Below are 21,099 nucleotides of genomic sequence, written 5' to 3' on the forward strand. Positions count from 1 at the left end.
CACACACACACACACACCTCCCCCCCCCCAAATCAGAATAATAAACTGGCATCAATAATGGCATTACTACTAGTCATAGATGTAAGAAATGCCAGGTAGAGTTAAGGTCAGGAGGCCCAGACACCTTATCAGTAGAGTGTTTAGAAACAGAACTTGATTCTAGTTTTGGTACCCTTGGCATAGATGTGTATTTGAAAAAAAGAAAAGCTATATATAATACTTGAGTGTCCTGATAACTCAAAGAACTCATGCATTAGAGTTATCTAAGAGTGTTCTCTTAAAAGTTTATCCCTGGGCTGGAGAGGTAGTTCAGAGGTTAAGAGCACTGGCTGCTTTTCCAAATGTCCTGAGTTCAATTCGCAGCACCCACATGGTAGGTGACAATCACCTATAATGAAATCTTCTGGTCTGCAGGTGTACATGCAGACAAAACACTGCATAATAAATAAATAAATACATCTATTAAAAAAGTTTATCCCTGAGACACATAAGTGGAATTGTAATTAGAACACCACTTACAGTAGTGCGTTTCTTTTGAGTCATAGTGAGAAAAGGCAAATGGAAAGATGAAAGGAATGAGAATTAAACCATGAGATTCCTTTCTTAAAAGTTACAGGGGATACTATATCAGTGTAATTCTGAAAGCGTAACAGATGGGCTGGAGGGATTGGCCTTAGCTACGGGCTCAGTGGTACAAGCACTTGTAGATTCTGCGTACCCACGTGACAGCTCACAGCCATCTTCACGCCAGTTGCAGGCCGGCCAGTGTCCTGGTACTCTCCTTCTGACTGCTAAGGGCAGTAAGCATGCACGTAGTGCACATGCATACATGCAGGCAAACACATTTTTTAAAATCTAATAAAATGTTTAAACATATAGCAACAACAAACATAACAAAAAGGAAGCTGGCTATGGTCACACACACTTAAAATGCCAGAACTCAGAAGACTGAAGCAGAATTAGACCTAAGACAACAAAGGGGCCAGCAGGACGGCTCAGAGGGTAAAGTCATTGCCGCTAAGCATGACAATCTGAGTTCAGTCCCTGGGATCCACCTAATGGAAGGAGAGAACTGACTCCTTCATGTTGGCCTCTGACCTCCACGTGCATGCCCGGGCACTACCCCAACCCCAGCTCACCTACAAGTAATGAAATCTGAGAACAATAGCAACAAAGGGGAGCATCATGAAGCACATATCCATTTAAGGACTACTCATGAGAAGCAATTCTGACAGATACTAATGTGATTATAGCTAGCTTTAATGCTAATCCCTTTTTCCCCGTACATTGAAGAATAAAGGGAAAAAATGTAAAAACAAACACAAGCTCTCCTGATGAAGTGGCTCCTGTCCATAATTCCATCCCTGGAAGGCAGAGATATGAAGACCATGGGTTCAAGGCCATCCTAGGCAAGATCACAATCCCTGCTTCAAAAGAAATATAAATAAATAAATAGAACTGGGATGCAGCTCATTAATGGAATGTGCCGTGCCCTATAATAACACTCAAAACAAAAGCTCTAATACACTCTGAACTTGTGGTATTACTTGAAGTCAGTAATTCTCAACCTTCCTAATGCTGCGGCCCTTTAATACAGTTCCTCATGTTGTGATGACCCCCTCACCATAAATTTTTTTTCATTCCTATTTCATAACTCTTAGTTTTTCTGCTGTTATAAATTGTAAGGTAAGGTTGGAGAGATGGCTCAGCCATTAAAGGCTAGGCTTACAACCAAAACGCATAGATTGTAATGTAAATAGCTGTGTTTTTTAATGGTCTTAGGTGGCCTCTGTGAATGTGTCATTTGACTCCTAAAGGGGTCACAACCCACAGGTTGAGAACCACTTCTTTAAGTCATCTCTGCCCATTAACGATATGAACTGTTCATCTCAGTATGATTCCGTGATGATCTAACAGTTTGGAATATTGGAGGTTTTTTTTTTTTATGGATAGTACTTTTAGTTTTCAATATTCTGAGATTGTAAGCACATAAACTTCATAACTAGTGATTGTAGCCTTGCTTGACTGACTACTGTGGTGTTGTCAGGCAGTGCTTATGGCAGAGGTTTGAAGGGTTGCGCAGTCCTGGGGCTGTGTAAGGTGCAAGTAGCAGCTCCAAGTGCCCTTGTTCAATGTGTGAATGTACTAAGAGAACATAGAGATCACTTTAACTCAGCAGTTGTCTACGTAATGCTTATATTTTAAATATAGAAAGCATAAGATTCAATCTGATAGAAAAGCAACCCCAAATATATGAAGGATGTTTAATTGAGAGATGTTATTTTTGAGTCCTGTTCTTTCATGAGCTCTGCTATAAACTGCCAACTGTGTGCATGTGTGTGAAAGGTTAAAAGCCCGGGTAGCTGAGTGGGGTGCCATGCTGTTAGCAGACGACGAAGGCAGTATTACTCACCAGGTGCACGCCGTCCGCTCTGTAGAAGGGTCCATCTTCATGGAGTCATCTCATGGTCAGCTTTTTCTTGATGACAGGTAACACGTTGCCCACCACTGGTGGGCTGGCCTTGTTAGAATCTTCCCAGATAGAAAAAAACAGAACTAAACATTCTCCTCCCTAATCTTTTAAAAGCTAAAAACATTGCCTGCTGGAAGAACTAACTTACAATGTAGAATGAACTGTGTTATCACTTTGCTTTGTAAAACATAATTTCACGAGAAGAGACTTCTGGTAAGGATGAGGTGTGGAGTGCGCGTGCTGGTTGGCTGCACTGAGAAGCACGGAGCACGGGCTTGTGTTGCAGTGTTCTTGGGAAGAGCAGATTGCATTTTGTGAGAACTAAACCAAACATTCTGTATCTAGGGCTAAGGCAAAGTAGTTGTGTACAATTGGAACTCTTGGCTCTTAACCCTTTGCATATAACAGTGTCTTGGTCTTTTAATGATCTGACTCTTGCTTCAAATCCGCCTAATTGTAAAGCATCCAAGACTGTCTCTGAGCTCTTAATTCTGGAAGGTCTCATAGCACCTCGGTTGTGTCCACTTAACTGAGAGCCCAGCCTAAGTCTCTTGACTCACACGTAACCACAATGCTCGACCATTGCTTTAATCTCTATCCTCTTCATGGTAAGCTGTCATACTCGAGATGCCTGAGGGTGCTTAGCAGTGTTAGTAACTGAGCATGCTCACAAACTCAGTCTGTGGTGCAGGCTGCCCCTGTTCTTGTCATGTATAATATAGCTTCTTTTGTGTCATTACCTTTCAGTGCATCACATTACATCATGCCCTTTAGTGTCATTATCACTGCCTGTAACTAACATCAAAGTTTGTTGGGTTTAGTTTTGGGTTTTTTTTCTCTTTAATTAGCAGTAACCAAACTAATCTAATGCAAGCTGGCCAATCTATACTTCCTCTTTGGAATATTTTAGAAGGGATACATTTTATATCTCAAATTTTTCACACATTAAGTGTTGCTCTTGAGACAGTATTGTCACTTGTCAATTAACTGCTTACAAGATAGCTTTTGACTCCTGAGCACTTTGTCCTACTTGCATTCTATGAATGTGACCCTCAGAATTGTGAGGATCCAGCCCTAATTCTCGCTGTGAAGGGCTGTGGAAATATTAAAAAGTATTCAGCTAATTAATCCAACTTCATTTCCCATGTGACAAAAACATAGAAAGTTTTAGATCTCAACTTCCAAGTAGTAGCTGATTGTAAAGACATGTCTTTACTGATGTCTTTATTGTGTGCACAGCCATATCGATAATATTTTGGGTAAGCGTTATATATGCAATTAGCCTGACAAGTGTGCAGATACTCCCCCAGATAAACTGTTAGATGGTTCCTGGAAAACTTTCCTACTAATAATCTTCTAAATATTAATTCTATTTTCTGACTGCAGGCACGTGACACAAGCTGACCTCAAGAGCTCCACGTTCTGGCTTCGAGCGAGTTTTGGTGCTACCGTTTTTGCAGTTTTGGGCTTTGCTATGTATAAAGCATTATTGAAACAGCGATGATTAAAAAAAATAACCGGCCTACCAAAAACAGATACTTTTATGTACATTCTGAATGCTTTAAATTCTGTTAGAAATAATTGAGATATTTATACATGCAGAGTTACTTTATTAATATTTGTAATTCATGCATAAGAGTATTTTACTGATAGTAATTACTGCAGTATTTGCTAGCATGTGGAAAGAACACACCTTAGTAGCCAAACTTAGGTGGCTAAAGTTCAGAGGCCAAAAGGGAATATTTTGTAAATAATGTATATATTCAAGCAAGATATGGTCTCCCAAACTGAGTTCTAGAAGTGTTGTTTCCAGACATTTCTGCATTAGTGTTTAGTATTCACTTGGCTCACTCTGCTAGATCTCAGTCACCCCAGAGCTTGTGTTTACTCATGAATCACATATTTATTTCATGTTGACTCACAATGATCCTTTGGCTCCTGTAGCCACTTCTCTCCATTTTTAAGATCACACAGGAGTCAAGGTCAGCTTTCCAAAGCCATTTGTTTCCATCACTTATGGCAGCATTGAAGCCATCATGAGATCTAGAAAGTTGTGTGGCTGAGCATCTGAGGCAGAAGCAGGTAGCGGAGGTGTTAACCTATGTCACTGCATTGCTTCTTTGTCAGTGTGTGGGATTTTATAGCCCTTTCAATCAAATGGGGAAAACAATTTGTATATTATCAATGTTTTTAGTTATAATAAACACACCGCCCTGACCACTGCTGAATCTCACCCAAGTGAAGCCGTCCTGTGGTGGCCATGTCTGTTGTAGCATATTGCCGTAGCTGCATGTGTCATGAAGTGTTCTATATCTGGCCAGGATAATCTAGAGGCAACACTTTTTTAATGGTAAAATAAATCTAATGGATATAAACTCTCACAATAAACCTATTTTTTCCATCATTGACCTTTTCAAGTATTTAAATAAATAACTGCTGTGTACTGTGATCTTGAGTTTTTTTGTCTTATAAAGTAAACCGTGAGATGTGAGTCAGATCCTCTGGTTTCTACCCTTCTTAGTTTAATTGATTTTTTTTTTTTTTGAGACAGGGTTTCTCTGTGTAGCCTTGGCTGTCCTGGACTAGCTTGCTAGAAATTATTTTTTAAACAAAAAAGTGATATTCAGTAGGGAAGAAGTTGATTAGGGTTTATGGGTGTACGAGATCCACTCGGTTGTGAATGTGGTCTCAGCGAGGGCCAGCTGTGGTTTGCGGGGCTTGTCTCTCCTTACATGATGGTTCTTCCCTTTGTTCTTCTGAGACAATTGTCTCACAAGATTGCACTTCGAAAGCAACAATAACAACTTAGCCAGTTTGAAACAGTTCACTTGCTTACCTTTCCCTGTCTCTCCTTCCTCTTCCCATTTTCATTCTAACTTTAAAGAAAAAATTAAATATGGTGACACCTCATTTTTATTATTTTTCTTAATTTTTTTATTACATTGTTTTTATTTTGTGTATCTGTGTGTATATGGGCCATGTGTGCCATGGCGTATATGTGGAGGTCAGAGACAGGTTAGGAGTCAAGTTCTCTGGTACAATGTGGGTCTTGGCGATAGAACTCAGGTGTTTTTACTGGTTGCGCCATCTTTTAGGTTAATTTTTATTGTTTTCTGAGAATTTCTAATGCACCAAATAAATTGATCTCCGTTATGCACTTTTCAAAGACAGCTATTCCTTTCCTTCCATCTATCTTTTTGTTTTGTTTCAAATCAGTATGCCTTAACAGATTGTTGTGTTTGTGAGAAACAGGAAGGAAACAATTTGTCAAGATAAAATGGGATTAAATCGCCTTTAATCCCAAAACTCAGGAGGCAGAGGCAGGCCGACCTCTGAGTTCCTGACTGGGTTACATGGAGAAACCCTGTCTCGAATTGGGTGGGGTGAATGTGTGTAGAAAGTGATGGGTTTATTATTTAAACCTTCTTCTCATCAGTCTTGTTGATTGATTGTTTGTTTGTTATGGAGTTTTGAGACAAGGTCTCATCCCTGTGCATTGACTGGCTCTAGAATTCCCTTTGTTGACCCAGGTGGCTTTGGATTTATAGATCCACCTCCCAAGTGCTAGAATTAAAGGATAAAAGCACCTGCCACCATGTCTGGCTAATCTTTTCAGTTTAAGGTAAGTGTCTTTCATTCACAAAAAGTCAGATTGTCTGCCCCATTTGTCTGTGTTGGTGTATGACCCACACCGTACAGCCTGGATACCCTTATCTGTCTGTCAGCTGAGGTGGTGTGGTGAGTGGGGGTCAAGTCACTGCAGGTGTGTTCCTCGTTTTACATACACTTGAGGAACTAGTTAGGATGGGGAAATACAGTAAGAGGTTTCTTCTGGCTTTGACAGTTTGCTCCAAAAATACAAGCTCTAAGAATATTAAGGAAAAAGTGAGAGTTAAGAACTGAAAGATCAAAAGAAAACCTTTCACAAAAGAAAACTGATGCCAGTTGCATCATCTTGTAAATGGACAATTCTGAGGCCATTTATTACGGTGTTGCAATGAACAATAAGGCATTTTTAAAAGAACTGTCACTTTGAAGAATTGTCCTATGGCTTAACCACCATAACACACTCGCCCTTCGTGCTCAGGTGTCTTTGCTTTGTGGTGTTATATCATCCTCTTACACATCTGACCAAAAAATTTACCATGGTGTAGTGATAACAAATACCAGAGTAAGAGTGGGCTGTGATATTAGGCGTTTGGGGAGACAAAGCCATTCTGAAGTGACCCACAAAATGAAAGTAGAGGGATTGTGGACATCTTTTGGTGCATATTTGTACATCACCGACTGCAAGGAACCAGTGGAGAGTGCACTGATGAGCCAGTGCTAGGTGAAGAGGTTCCATCCTGACCTGCAGGAAGATGGTAGAGTAATGAGCAGCAAGGAAGAGACAGAGGTAAGTGCTTAATCTCTGTGGTAAAACATAACATTTTCCTAAAATGCCCTTAGAATGCAAGTAAGATTAGCCTTGCTGCCCCACCCCCCTTGAATTGTACTTGTGTAAGTAAGCTAATATAAAAGGCTCTCTCACATGTACAGGTGTTTCCCTGCATCTTTGGATAGTTGCTTCCAAGACCTTGCATGGCTACAACAAAGTCCTCAGAGGTGTGTGTGTGTGTGTGTGTGTGTGTGTGTGTGTGTGTGTGTGTGTGTGTGTGTGTGTGTGTAAAACATTTCTGTATAACCCATGCACATCCTGTTTACTTTAACTCATAATATCTAACTAGTGCTTACCATGCATTTTACAGTATAAAGGCTGTATAAATAGTTATTATATTTCTTGGGAGTAGTGACAGTGAAAAATGTCTGTATGTATTCAGGAGAAGTGCAGCCATACTAGCTAGCATATGGGTGTGATGCAAGCAAGCTGCTCAAGTAAATGCTCAGGAGAGTACAGGTCTGTGAAGGGTTGGAGATGCCATCAGGATATGCCTACACATTATTCTCCCAGATTCTTTTTTTTTAAAGATTTATTTATTATTTATACAGTGTTTTGCTTGCACGTACACCTGCACACCAGAAAAGGGAACCAGATCTCATTATAGATGGCTGTGAGCCACCATGTGGTTGCTGGGAATTGAACTCGGGACCTTTGGAGGAGAACAGACGGTGCCCTTAACCTCTGAACCATCTCTCTAGCTCCCGGATTCTTGTAATACTTGGGAGGTTATAAATTCATGTTGCACTTTGTTGCAACAAATATTTTTGATACAGGCTTGGTCACACTGCAAAGGGAAAATTTACAGGTGATTATGCGAATCTTTAAAATGTGAGTATCAACAGATGAATGACTCAGTGATAGAATGAGTGCCTTTAATCTCAGCCCCCGGGAAGTAGAGGCAGGCGGATCGCTGTAAGTTCGAGGCCAGCCTGGTCAACAAAATGAGTCCAGGACGGTCAGGGTTAACAGAGAAACCCTGTCTCAAAAAAAAAAAAAGAATGTGTGCTAAGCATGTGGAAGGCCTTGAGCTCAGTCTTCAGTACAGACAGACAGACAGACCAATAGATAGCCAACTTTTATTATTAAGCTTGTTCATAACATTTTAATTTTTTGTTTGTTTGGTTTTTGTTTTTTTTTTTTCAAGACTGGGTTTCTCTGTGTAGCCTTGGCTGTCTTGGACTTGCTTTGTAGACCAGGCTGGCCTTGAGCACACAGAGAGTTTGGGGTTACAGGCCCAAACTCTAATTAGTTTTTTTGCAGTCTTCGTTTGGGGTAGTTGATTTGGAATTTGAAAGCACCATGCATCAAAAGGCTAAATTTTCACAGTATGAGAATGCCCCACTGAGGAAACTTGATTTTTTCAAACCCCTTGAGCTCCAGATTCACAACCTAGAACACTTTAAAAATTCTTTGTTTAGTGCTGGGCGTGGTGGTCCATGCCTTTAATCCCAGCACTTGGGAGGCAGAATTAGGCAAATGGCTGTGAGTTCAAGGCCTTGAACTCCTTGGAATTGGAGGAGAGAGAAGGGGGGGAGGGGAGAGAGAGGGGAGAGAGAGAGAGAGAGAGAGAGAGAGAGAGAGAGAGGGTGTGGGTGTGGGTGTGGGTGCCAACACTGCTTGCTGGAGTTGATTCTCCTTCCCCCATGTGTGTCCCAGGTTTTGAACTCAGCCAATGAATGACTTTATCATTCCGTCTCAGTGGCTTTCTTTCATTTTTACCCGGGTTCCAGGCTCAGTTCTGGGGATTTGACTGAAGTCATCAGGCTTGTGTGACAAGCTCTTTCTACCCCATGGAGCCATCCTGCCAGCCCTTTCTTGTGTTTTCATCCTCTTAAAGAACAAGTGTCTGAAGGCTGGGCGTGGTGACGCACACCTTTCATCCCAGCACTTGGGAGGCAGAGGCAGGTAGATCACTGAGTTTGAGTCCAGCCTAGTCCAGGCTGAGTCCTGGTCCTGGTCCAGTTTGAGTCTAGGACAGCCAAGGCTACACAGAGAAACCCTGTCTTGAAGGAAAAAAGAAAAGAAACAAGTGTCTGTTAACCTGTTAGGCGCTCAGAACTGACGTTCTCCTCTGATTTGTGGCTATCGTGTGTCTGTGATTGTTTCAGAAACTACTCCCTTGACCCCGTGATACACTCAGATCCTTGGTCTGTTTAATCTCAGTTCCAAGGTTCATAAAGTATAGCAGCCTTGGCCGGGCGTGGTGGCGCACTCCTTTAATCCCAACACTGGGGAGGCAGAGGCAGGATCTATACTGAGATTAGGACCTCGCACAACCTTTCCATGCCACAGAACAGGCTTTCTGGGTTTTTCTTTGGTGATCAGTTTTTTGGTGATCATGTTTTCTCATGTGTATATGTAGTGTGTATTTATGAGAATATATTAGATTGTATGTGTGTGTGTGTGTATGTGTGTGTGTGTGTGTTAGTGTATGCATGTATAAAGAGGCTTGAGTTGGCTGTCTTTCTCAATTGCTTTCCACTATTATTGAAGCAAGGTCTCTTTTTTGTTTGTTTGTTTGTTTTTTGAAGCAAGGTCTCTTGTTTGAACCTAGAACAGGCACATTTTGCTGATGTAGCTAGCCAGCTGTCCCAGGGGGCGTCCCACCTCTACCCCTGAGAGCTTGAGCTACAGGCAGGCCCACTACCATCTGCATGGGCTCTGGCATCTCAGCCATAGTCCTCATGACTTAAGGCGAGCACCTTAGTCACTGAACCGCCTCTCTGCCACCTTGGATATTTTTGTTTTTGTTTTTTATTTTGTTTTTAAAAACAATGTCTCACTATGTAAGCCTGGCTACCCTGATACTTGCTATGTAGATATTGGCTGTCCTCAAATTCACAGAGATCACAGAGACCTGCTTCTGCCTCCCAAATACTGGGCTTAAAGTTACAAGCCACCACACCTGGTTCCTTGGATTTTTGTGACCAATAAAAATCTAGAGTTTAAGATGGGTGTGGTGGCACACATCTTTAATCCCAGCACTCAAGAAGCAGAGGCAGGTGGATCTCTGTGAGTTCGGGGCCAGCCTGGTCTACAAAGAGCTAGGGCTACACAGAGAAACCCTGTCTCGAAAAACCAAAAACAAACAGTTTATCCTTAGATGTACAGAAACTGATTTAATCAAGCAGCAGTTGCTAGTCATTAAATCACTTAGTTATCTTGGAATTTGGAAATAGGAAATACTGAGACTGTAAAAGCACTGTAGTCATGTTTGTGTGGAAACAGATTGATGTGGAGGAGGTGTCTTGTTTTGTGTTTTCTCTTTCCCAGTAAAATCATTCACAAGTACAGAGTGCTGTGGCCAAATTAACCTGGAGGAGCAGCTAGCCCCTGAAGGGTCAGGGTGGAGCAGGCTCAGTTCTGGGCACTACGTGGAGCTACTTACTCTTCTGGGCCATTAGCTGTATTTGATTCCAGTGTGTGATTGGTACATGGAGGTCAGAGAATCCCAGGAGAATATTTCATTTTAATTTAGTTGTGTGGGGGAATTTAGCCTTCTGTGTACATGACCACGTGCTAATCTGCTGTACTTAGATTTTAAAACCCGCTCATAGCGTACACTGGACACAATAGTGGAGGTGACTTCTTTGAGTCAAGCCGTTACTCTGTATATGAGCCTCGCATCGGGATCCACTGTTCTGATTCTCAGGGTTTTTTCTCTATATTGATTAGCCTTGAGCAGCATTGGGCTTTCTTCTTTGCCTTTAATAAAATTTCAATATATTTAATTTTAAAAACAGGAAAGGAGGGGCTGGAGAGATGGCTCAGAGGTTAAGAGCACTGACTGCTCTTCCAGAGGTCCTGAGTTCAATTCCCAGCAACCATATGGTAGCTCACACCCATCCATAATGTGATCTGATGCCCTCTTCTGGCCTGCAGGTGTATGTGTAGGCAGAACACTGTGTACATAATAATAAAAGAGGAAAGGAGAAAGGATGGAAAAGAATTAAAATTGGCAAAGCAAGCCAGATGTGGTGGCGCACACCTTTAATCCCAGTACTCGGGAAAGAGGCAGGCGGATCATTGTGAGTTAGAGGCCAGGCTGGCCTCCAAAGCGAGTCAAAGACAGCCAAGGCTACACAGAGAAACGATGTCTCAAAAAACCAAAAAATAAAAAAAATGGCAAGGCAAGCTAGGGTGGTACACATCTGTAATCCTAACATGCAGGAGGCAGAGGCAGGCAGATCTCTCTGAGTTTGAGGCCAGTTTGGTATACAAAGCAAGTCCAGGACAGCCAGACAGAGAAACCCTGTTTCCAATACAAAACAATTGTCAAGTTAAATTTTCCAAAGCTTTTGTGCTCCTCCAGCCCTTTTGTCTTCATTTCTAGTGGTCATCACTAGGTGACTGCGGCTTTATACTATAGCTTAGTGCCTAGCTTTCTCTTGAGCTTAAGCAGTTTTGCTTTGACTCCTAAGTTGCTACCACCAGCACTGTACTTGCTCCCAGAACCCACAGTCCCATCTCACATCCCTGTCTGACTCTGCTGTGCACTGTAGTCACGGCCTCTGAAGCCTAGCAGTGGCTATTCTTTCCCCAGTCCTCTGTTCCGTATTTATGATTCAGAGTCCAGGCCAGTTTCCTAATTGCTGCAGGTGTACTCCATCTCATGCATTGCCTTCTAACCCAGTGCTTCTCAGCCGTCCTACCCCTGCAACCCTTTAATAGTTTGTCATGTTGTAGTGACCCTGCCCCCAGCCATAAGATTATTTTCTTTCTTTTTTTCAAGACAGAGTTTCTCTGTGTAACAGCCTTGGCTGTCTGGACTCACTTTATAGACCAGGCTGCCCTTCGACTCACAGAGATCTGCCTGTCTCTGCCTCCCCGGGATGCTGGAGTTACAGGTGTGTTCCACCGCACCTGTCTTGCTCTTAATATTTCTAGCCCTATTGCATGCCTACTCAGAGCTGCTCTCTGCTCGGAATGGTCTTGTTGCTCACGTCTTGGTTTAAATATTACCTGGTGAGTGGAAATTTCTCAGGCAGTCTATCTAAAGAAGCCACCTGGCTGCTCATCTGTCTGTCCACCTGCCAGCCTGCTTTCGCCCTTTAAAAATATATTTTTTAATTTTTTAGTTGTTGATGCACGCCTTTAATCCCAGCATTCAGAACGTAGAGGCAAGTGGATCTCTAAGTTCAAGGCCAGATTCGTCTGTAGAGTGAGTTCCAGGACAGCCAAGGCTACACAGAGAAGCCCTATCTTGAAAGCACAGACAAAAAAAATTCATTTACTTACGTCTATAGGTATTTTATCTACATAAGTTTCCTTTTTTTCCCATAAGTGTCTTTTTACTCTGTGTGTGTGTGTGTGTGTGTGTGTGTGTGTGTGTGTGTGTGTGTGTGTGTGTTGCCCTCAGAGGCCAGAGGAGAGCATTGGATCCCCTGGAATTGGGATTACAGATGATTATGTGGGTGTTGAGAATTGAAGCAGAGTTCTCTTGAAGAGCAGCCAGTGCTCTTAACTGCTGAGCCATCTCTCCAGACTCCTTCTTTCATATATTTCTTTATTTGTTGTAAGAGTACAGCTTTGCCTGAAATAATCTCCACTTTGTATTCAGTTCCAAAAACAATAATTGAGATGTAGTGCTCACCAATTTTTTTTTTTTAATCGACGAGGGAAGAAATAAAAGAACTTCAAGCTGTTTGTCCTAGAAAACTCAGGTAGTCAGTACAGTTAATAGATTATGGCGTCGGGGGTGACTAAAGGAAAACCAAAATATTTCCTGCAGAGATGTTACCAGTGACTAAGCTGCCTGGAAGGGAGGGACCTCAACAAAACCAAAGGCAGAAATGCTGGGACTTGGCAGGCTCAGGTTCATTTGCCTAGACCTCAGAACTCTGATCTGCACTTTCAAGTCATGGGATGCGCTAGGGTCTTTGCCCTGTGTGCTGCTCTGTCTCTCCTCTCTGGTCATTGGTAACATTCATGTATTTAGCCTCCTTTATGTAGGTTCTGAGCTGTATGTGTGGGGTGGTAGTGCCTGCTCTTCCACTCCCTTGGGGAGAGGTCGTTATATGTAAATACCACAAGTAGAGAAGTTATAAGAGCAACTATAGATAAGCTTGGCCACCAGATTTTCCTCCAGTTGAATTCCCAGAAAGTTTTGCAGAAGGTGATGCTCACATTGGACCTGAAATAATTCACACTTAAAGAGTCATCTATCTCATGAAGTCAGCAAGTTCAGGAACCCATGTGTCCCTTGCTGGGGTTGGAGGTCAGTTCCTGTCTCACTGAAAGAATTACCTGCTCCAGCCTGGTTCATAGAAATTGAAATTCATACTTCTGTAAAACCTGTCAAAACAGCAGCTGAATTTGGAAAATGCACCATGTAGTAATGTGCTTGGAACAGGACAGTGCTCATCTCAAGCAGCAGGGATGCGTGCTGGGCTGTTAGCTGAGAGACAGCAGAGCAATGCAGCTGTGTTGCCAGCCAGGTGCAGATGCAGCATCACCTTACATTGTCATCAGGGCCCAGCCACATTCACGATTCACATTTTGAAAAAGAGAGTGACCTTGTGCAAACCCAGATGAGGAAGCTCTGCTTGGCTGGCAGTCAGCGAGAAAGAATTAGGAGATGGATGCCATGGGCTGGAGAGATGGCTCAGAGATTAAGGGCACTGACTGTTCTTCCAGAGGTCCTGAGTTCAATTCCCAGCAACCACATGGTGGCTCACGACCATCTATAATGTGATCTGATGCCCTCTTCTGGCCTGCAGGTGTACATGCAGGCAGAGCACTGTATACATGATAATAAATAAATAATAAATCTTTAAAAAAAAAAAAAGATGGCTGCCACTTAAAAGGACAGTCTTGTGTTGCCAGGCCCTTGGAGGCTTCCGAGCCAAGTCCACTGAGGAAGTTTGCCCTGGGACCTCCTGGCTACCTCCCGATCAGTAGAACCACCCATCTTTACAGCTACCATGTGTTCTGCTAATAATCTTCCTTCTGGGCTACGTGAAACACTTAAGCTGATCCGTATGGATCGTAGATTTCGGCACCGGCAGTGTGGGGTTGTGAGGAGTGTGGGGGATGGGGAGGGCCGGGCTGGTCACGAGGTGCTTGTTCACGGAAGGGAGACCTTTGAGCTATTCCCTGCGTCCTGTACAGCTTCAGGTCCTATAAGCTGCCACTTGCAGGGAACACTGCTCACCCACGAGCACAAGGATCAGATCCCCCGCACCCATGTAGAAGCCAGACATGAACAAGCGCATCTGTGATAGCACTGAAGGGTGGAGACAGGCGGATGCCCAGAGCTCGTGGCCGGCCAGCCTAGGAGTATGAGTAAGCGCTAGGCGCAGTGAGAGACCCTTGCTCAACAACAAAACGGTAGAGAGCTTTTGAAGAGGCCTGACACTGACCTCTGGCCTACACATACACACACTTACACAAACACACAAACGATGGCCATGTGCACACATACACAAAGTGCTAATAAGGAGACACTCAATCTCCCTATCTTGACTCAATCATGAGTAGTAATTCTTAAATTCTAAATTCCCAGGTAGCAGATTAAATTCCCATTTGTTTTGAAGGCAGGATGACTTTAAAAAAAGAAAAGATTTATTATCTATACAGTATTCTGCCTGCATGTGTGCCTGCCTGCATATGCGCCTGCCCACCACAAGAAGGCACTGGCTCTCATTACAGGTGGTCGTGAGCCACCATATGGTTGCTGGGACCTTTGGATGAGCAGACGGTGCTCTTAACCTCTGAGCCATCTCTCCAGCCCCGGCAGGAGGAGGTTTTTTGTTTTTTGTTTTTTGTTTTGTTTTTTTTTTTGTTTGTTTATAATGCTGTCCCCCTTCCATAAAAACAACTAATGGAGGCTGGGCGTGGTGGTGGATGGCTGTGACTTTGAGGCCAGCGTGTCTACAAGAGAGTCCAGGACAGCAAGAACTATAAGAGAAACCCTGTCTCAAAAAATCAACAAAACAAAAACAACTAATGGGCCTAGATATGTTAGTACATGCTTTAATCCCGGTACTCAGGAAAAAGAGGCAGGTGGATCACTGTGAGTTCTGGACTAGCTGTAGAGTCACATACTAAGATCCTATCTCAAATAAATATATTTTTTGAAAGAGAGGGAGACAGACAGACAGAGAGCTCCCTTTTAGAAGCAGGTAGATCTCTGTGAGTTCAAAGCCCACCTAATCTACATATCCCAGACTAACCAGGACTACATAATGAAACTGTCTCAAAAACAGAAAACAAAAGTGTGAAAAGAAAGCGACAGGTCCTTTTCAAAGAGGGATTATGGCAGACAGGTAAAATGTCAGCTAAAGAAGATCATTACTGGGTTGCATAGGTGGCTCAGTGGTTAAGAGCACTGACTGCTCTTTCAGAGGTCCAGAGTTCAATTCTCAGCAACCACATGGTGGCTCACAGCCATCTGTAATGTGATCTGATGCCCTCTTCTGGCCTGCAGGTGTACATGCAGGCAGATAGAGCACTATATGCATAATAAATAAAAGAAGATCACTTTTACAGATGGATTATTTGAAGTCATGTGTGCTGGAGAAGTGGGAGCTCAGCCAGGCCGTGGTGGTGCACACCTTTAATCCCAAAAGGCAGAGGCAGGATCTCTGTGAGTTCAAGGACAGTCTGGTCTACAAAATGAGTCCAAGACAGGCAGGGCTACACAGAGAAACCCTGTCTCAAGCCCTACCCCATCCCAAGAAAAAGAAATAGGAGGTCGCTGACAGTGCCCCGAGAGGGCTTCTGCGGTGCATCTGCAGTGGAGGGAGGGGACTGCTCTTGGTTAAGAGCCTTTGCTAGAAGTTTCAGCTTAGGATGCTCTGAGTTTGCAGGACAAGAATATGTACTAACATGGCCTGGAGCAGTCTGAGGTCATGGACGTGGAGAGACTGTAAGCTTGGACCTGCCCAGAACAAGATGGAAAAATATTTAGAAACATCTAAACTCACAAGATTTCCAGTTTTCTGTCCCCAGTCCCCACCTCAACCCTCTGCAAAGCCTAGAAGGAACGACCAACTCTGCTCTCTAAAGTGCTTTCCAGTCTCCATTTACCCTCTCAGGACCCGGCTTGACCTCAGGGGACATCTCAGGCTCACACCCCCTACAATGCAGCCAGTGCAGTTTTGATTGAATCTGTTTTTAGGAAGTTGTTCTTCTAGCTTTGGTTTTCCTTTTCTTGCTCTCCCTATTTCTAGAATTTTGAGAGCTGTACTGTTCATTGTTTCTACCCATCATTAAGGGAAAAAGATATGGAAACATTCCCATGGTAACAGCCTCATCTCAAAATATCTGAATGCTCTCAGCTGCCCTCCTACTCCGGGGAAAAGATGAGCTGCTCCCGCCCCCCAATCTTTTCAGTGTACAGCTACTGGTCCATCCCGTACCGCAGCAAGACCTGCTCAAACCAGGAGGAGAGGAAATCCCAGAGGTCTAGACTAGTTCCTCAGCTAGCAGAAACAGTAAATACATTTCAAAAAATCAGCATCACACATCTCTGACACTGACTGCAAGGACTGCTGGTGGGTATGCACAGGAAAGTCAGGTGCATGCGACATAGGCCAGCACAGACGTGGCTCAGAGACCCACAGGTGTCACACTGTTTAATGGCAGAGAAGTGAGATTGAACAAGTCCAGGTGTGCGTGCTGATCATCACTGAGAGGCAAGGAGGGGAAATGGAATGTGCAGCATCATGCTTGGTACTCATGACCTACTTCATGGCTGGCAAAGGGTCTCCATGGTGACAATGAGTGATGGAGGAGAGGAAACATGTCTTTTAAAAACATGTATTAGTTACCTATTTCATGTATGTTTTATCTATCACAAATTGCCCCCAGCTTAAAATAATAAGTACTTAAGACTGCCATGATGGTAAACACTTAATCCTAGCACTCAGGAGGCAGAGGCAGGCCAGTTTGCTTTACAGATCAAGTTCCAAGACAGCCAGGACGACACCGAAAAACCTCCTGGTGTCTGTGTACCAGGAGGCTAGAGAGGGTATTCAATTCCCTGGAATGAGTTACAGGTGGTTGTGACGTCATGTGGACACTAGGAATTGAATTTGGGTCCTCTGGAAGAGCAGTTGGTGCTCTTAACCACTGAATATCTCTCTAGCTGGATGAGCTGTCCTCATTTTCTTGATAGAAACTTTTGAAACCGTAAGGTTTCAAAGCCAGGTATGGTAGTGCACACTGTTAATCCCAGAAGTAGCAGTCATCTCTCTCTTGAGTTTGAGACCAGTCTAGTCTACAAAGTGAGCTCCTAGACAGCCAAGGCAGAGAGAAACCGTGTCTTGAAAAACCAAAAAATACAGCCGGGCGGTGGTGGCGCACGCCTTTAATCCCAGCACTCAGGAGGCAGAGGCAGGCGGATCGCTGTGAGTTCAAGGCCAGCCTGGTCTACAAAGTGAGTCCAGGACAGCCAAGGCTACACAGAGAAACCCTGTCTCGAAAAAACCAAAAAAAAAAAAAAAAAGAAAGAAAGAAAGAAAGAAAAACCAAAAAATACTACGCGCGCACACACACAGACTCCAGCTCTCAAAGTGCTGGAATTACTGGTGTGTGGCACCTTGAAAGATTTAAAAAAATAAAAGTCTTGTAAATTGTGTGTGTGTTGGGGGTATATTCTGAGTTTGAGTATATACTCACGTATGTGTGTGGAAGCCAGAGGGCCATGTGGCCTATCTTCTTAGATTTCCACCAATTTTTTATTTTATTTTTTCTAGATAGACCCTTGATAAACCTGGAGCTCACTAATTTCCTAAGCTGGCTGGTCAGTGAGCTCCAGAGATCCACCTCTCTCTGCTTCTGACCCTCTCCCAGCACTAAAGTCACACATGTGCGTTGTTGCACCCACCTTTTTACCTGGGTGTTGGGATCCACACTCGGATGTGTCAGATGCCTTCAATGTGTATATGTGTGTATGTGTGTGTGTGCAGCAATGAGCCCCTGAACAATACTCAAGATCTTCCTGTTATTATTTTGTTGTTGTTGTTTTTGGTTTTTCAAGACAGGGTTTCTCTGTGTAGCCTTAGTTGTCCTGGACTTGCTTTGTAGACCAGGATGGCCTTGAACTCACAATGATTTACCTACCTCTGCCTCCCGAGTGCTGGGATTAAAGGTGTGCGCCACCACCCAGCTTTTTCCTGCTATTTCTATGAATATGATCCTCAATGCTTACAGAAAGCAGGTCATCTCTGACTTGTATCAGAAAGGGAGTTTTGGGGTTTTGAGGGGGGGTGGTTTTGTTTTGTTTTGTTTTGTTTTTTGAGACAGGGTTTCTCTGTATAGCCCTGGCTGTCCTGAACTTATTTGTAGACCAGGCTGGCCTCAAACTCACAGAGATTTGCCTACCTCTGCCTTCCATGTCCTGGGATCAAAGGTGTCTGCCAGCACCCAGCCCAGAAAGAGAGCTTTAAGAGTAGAGGTTCTGGGCCAGGAGGGGTGGGGCACGCCTTTAATCTCAGCACTTGGGAGGCAGAGGCAGCCTGGTCTACAAAGCAAGTCCAGGACAGCCAAGGCTACACTGAGAAACCCTGTTTCGAAAAAACAAAACAAACAAACAAAAAGAGTAGAGGTTCTGGCCAAGCATTGTGGCACACATTTTTAATCTCTGAATCCGAGGTCACCCTGGTCTACAGAGGGAGTTCCAGAACAGCTAGAGCTACTACACAGAGAGAGAACCCTGTCTCAAACAACAACAACAAAACAAAGGTAGAAGTTTTGGATAGTGAACATACAGTATGATCCCTTTTCCTGAGTTGAAATAAGGGGATGGTGTGGGATTGCTGAGGATTATTCTATGAATTAGGGGTCTTTTTTTTAAAAACATGTGTTGTGCTTTGCCTGGCTGTATTTGTGTACAGCATGTGTTCCCGGTGCTCAAGGAGCTGGGAATAGAGTTAAGAATGGTTATGAGCCGTGGTGTGAGTGCTGGGACCTGAACCCAGGTCATCTGCAAGTTTCACACGTTCTCTTAACCACTGAGCCACCTCTCTAGTCACCACACACTCTCTTTTTGAGACAGATGTAACCCTGTATAGCCCTGCTCACCTCTGCTTTTGAAATTTAGTCTTTACTAAGTGAGGAATTCCAGAGCAAGTTGTTTTTTTTTTTTCTTCCAGCTTTTAAATATCTTGTTTGTCTATGGGTTTGGTTGGTTGGTTTGGTTTTGGTTTGGGGTTTTTTGTTTTGTTTTATTTTGTTTTTTTGACCAGGGTTTCTCTGTGTAGCCCTGGCTGTCCTGGAATCACTTTGTAGACCAGGCTGGCCTTGAACTCACAGAGATCCGCCTGCCTCTGCCTCCCGAGTGATGGGGTTACATGGTTTTGGTTTTTCAAGACAGGGGTTCTTTGTATAGCTCTGGCCGTCCTGGAACTAGCTCTGTAGTCCAGGCTGACCCCTAACTCATAGAAATCTACCCACCTCTGCCTCCAATATGCTGGGATCTAAGGTGTGCGCCACCGCGGTGTGTCTGCTCTTGGGTTTTCCAGACAAGTTCTCACTGTGTAGCTCTGGCTGTCCTGGGGCTTAGACCTGGCTGGTCTCTAACTCAGAGAGATCTACCTGCCTCTGCCCCTGGGATTAAAGGTGCACACCCTTACACCCAGCTTCCTTCTGGGTGTTGAACTCAGTCATCATCCCACATGATGGTGAGCACCATTAGGGGCGGAGCTATCTCACGGGCCTGGCGTTTATACATTTTTAAAATTTACTTCTCCTGCATTCACGTGTTGGTATCATTTGTGTGCGGTGACCAAGAAGGTCAGAAGAGGGCATCAGCTCTCCTTGAGCTAGAGTTACAGTGGTCGTGCGTCTGCCTCCCTAGAGCGCAGGGGTTAGAGGCCTGAGCCACCACGCCCGACTCCAGTATCTTTCTCCTTTAGGTACTGTATTTGCTATGTCTAAAACTCCATTTTGGGTTTTGTCTGGTTTGGGGCGTCTCTAAGCCTCCATATTTCCACCTCTGCTCACCTTGAGACTTCTCAACACAGCATCTAGAGTGTTCTATGTGACAGGAGGGAGCGGGCCTGGCGTCAGGGGGTACAAGTCCGGAGCATCATGAGTTGAGGCCACCCTGGGCTACATAATGGTACTCTGTCTCAAGCATGCAACAACAGCAAGATACAGCACAGGCACCGATCTTTCCATCTTAGGTAAAAAGACATTAAAAAAAAAACTTACTTATTATTATGTATGGTGTTCTGCCTGCATGTACAGGCCAGAAGAGGGCTCTGAGCCATCATGTGGTTGTTGGGGATTGAACTCAGGACCTCTGGAAGAACAGTCCACGCTCTTAACCACTGAGCCATCTCTCCAGCCCTAAAAAGACACTTTTTAATGGCCAATAAGGCCTCTGAGCACAAGCTTCCCTGACTCCATCTTGTGCCTTCACCCCCCACTGCTCACTCCCGTTTTAGTCATAAGCCGTACAAGCTAAGTTTCTATTCCAGGGCCTCTGCACTTGCTTGCAACCCTGAAATACGTGCTCACCTCCCACATGTCCACACAGTGCATCTGACCTCCTTCAGGGTCCTATTCAGATGTTACCTTACCAACAGGTCTTTTCAGTCTGCATGCTTAAACTCCAGTCTTCCTATACACAGGTAACCCAAGGCCTCGGTTTGGTCTGTTTTGGTCACTGCTTCTAGAATGTTACCATGAGTAGCAGATGTTTAGGTATTAATTGAGTAAAATGACAGAGACTCTTTTTTTTTTAAGACCATCACTCTATTTTTTTAAACAGTTATTTATTTTATTTATGTATACAATGTTCTGCCTGCATGTATGCCTGCCCGCCACAAGAGGGCGCCAGATCTCTTCATAGATGGTTATGAGCCACCGGGTGGTTGCTGGGAATTGAACTCAGGACCTTTGGAAGAACAGACAGTGCTCTTAACCTCTGAGTCATCTCTCCAGGCCGGTGATAGAGACCCTTAATTTAACGCAGTGGTTCTCACATTGGTTCTGTGGGACCTGCCCCTTTGGGGGCACCTAAGACTATTGGAAAACACAAATATTTACATTGTAACTCATAACAGTAGCAAAATTATAGTTATGAAGTAGCAATGAAGATAATTTTATGGTTGGGGGTCACCACAACATCAGGAACTGTACCACTGATTTAAGGGGTTGAGAGTGTAATAAAAATGGAAAAAATAACCAGGCATGATGGTATACACCTATAATTCAAATACTCAGAAGCCAGGGG

The 21,099-nt window shown here is 43.7% G+C and overlaps 2 protein-coding genes across 10 annotated transcripts in view; one reads left to right on the forward strand and one right to left on the reverse strand.

The window, feature by feature from the left end:
- Window positions 1–4,922, forward strand: part of RHOT1 (ras homolog family member T1) — a 69,610-nt gene extending 64,688 nt beyond the window's left edge. For 5 of the 7 annotated variants that reach the window (XM_084747987.1, XM_084747985.1, XM_084747988.1 and 2 more), the window contains one exon: window positions 3,860–4,922. In XM_084747987.1, coding sequence (XP_084604113.1) covers window positions 3,860–3,977 — 118 coding nt within the window. In that variant the 3' untranslated portion in view covers window positions 3,978–4,922. Of the gene's footprint in view, window positions 1–2,346; window positions 2,491–3,859 lie in introns of all 7 variants that reach the window. The other 2 variants (XM_084747991.1, XM_084747992.1) reach the window with 1 other exon arrangement.
- Window positions 1–21,099, reverse strand: part of LOC311579674 (protein Njmu-R1) — a 216,181-nt gene that overhangs the window by 104,167 nt on the left and 90,915 nt on the right. The gene's annotated exons all lie outside the window — the stretch shown is intronic.

The sequence above is a fragment of the Acomys minous genome (assembly GCF_964271855.1).
Source record: "Acomys minous genome assembly, chromosome: 12".
NCBI lineage: Eukaryota > Metazoa > Chordata > Mammalia > Rodentia > Muridae > Acomys > Acomys minous.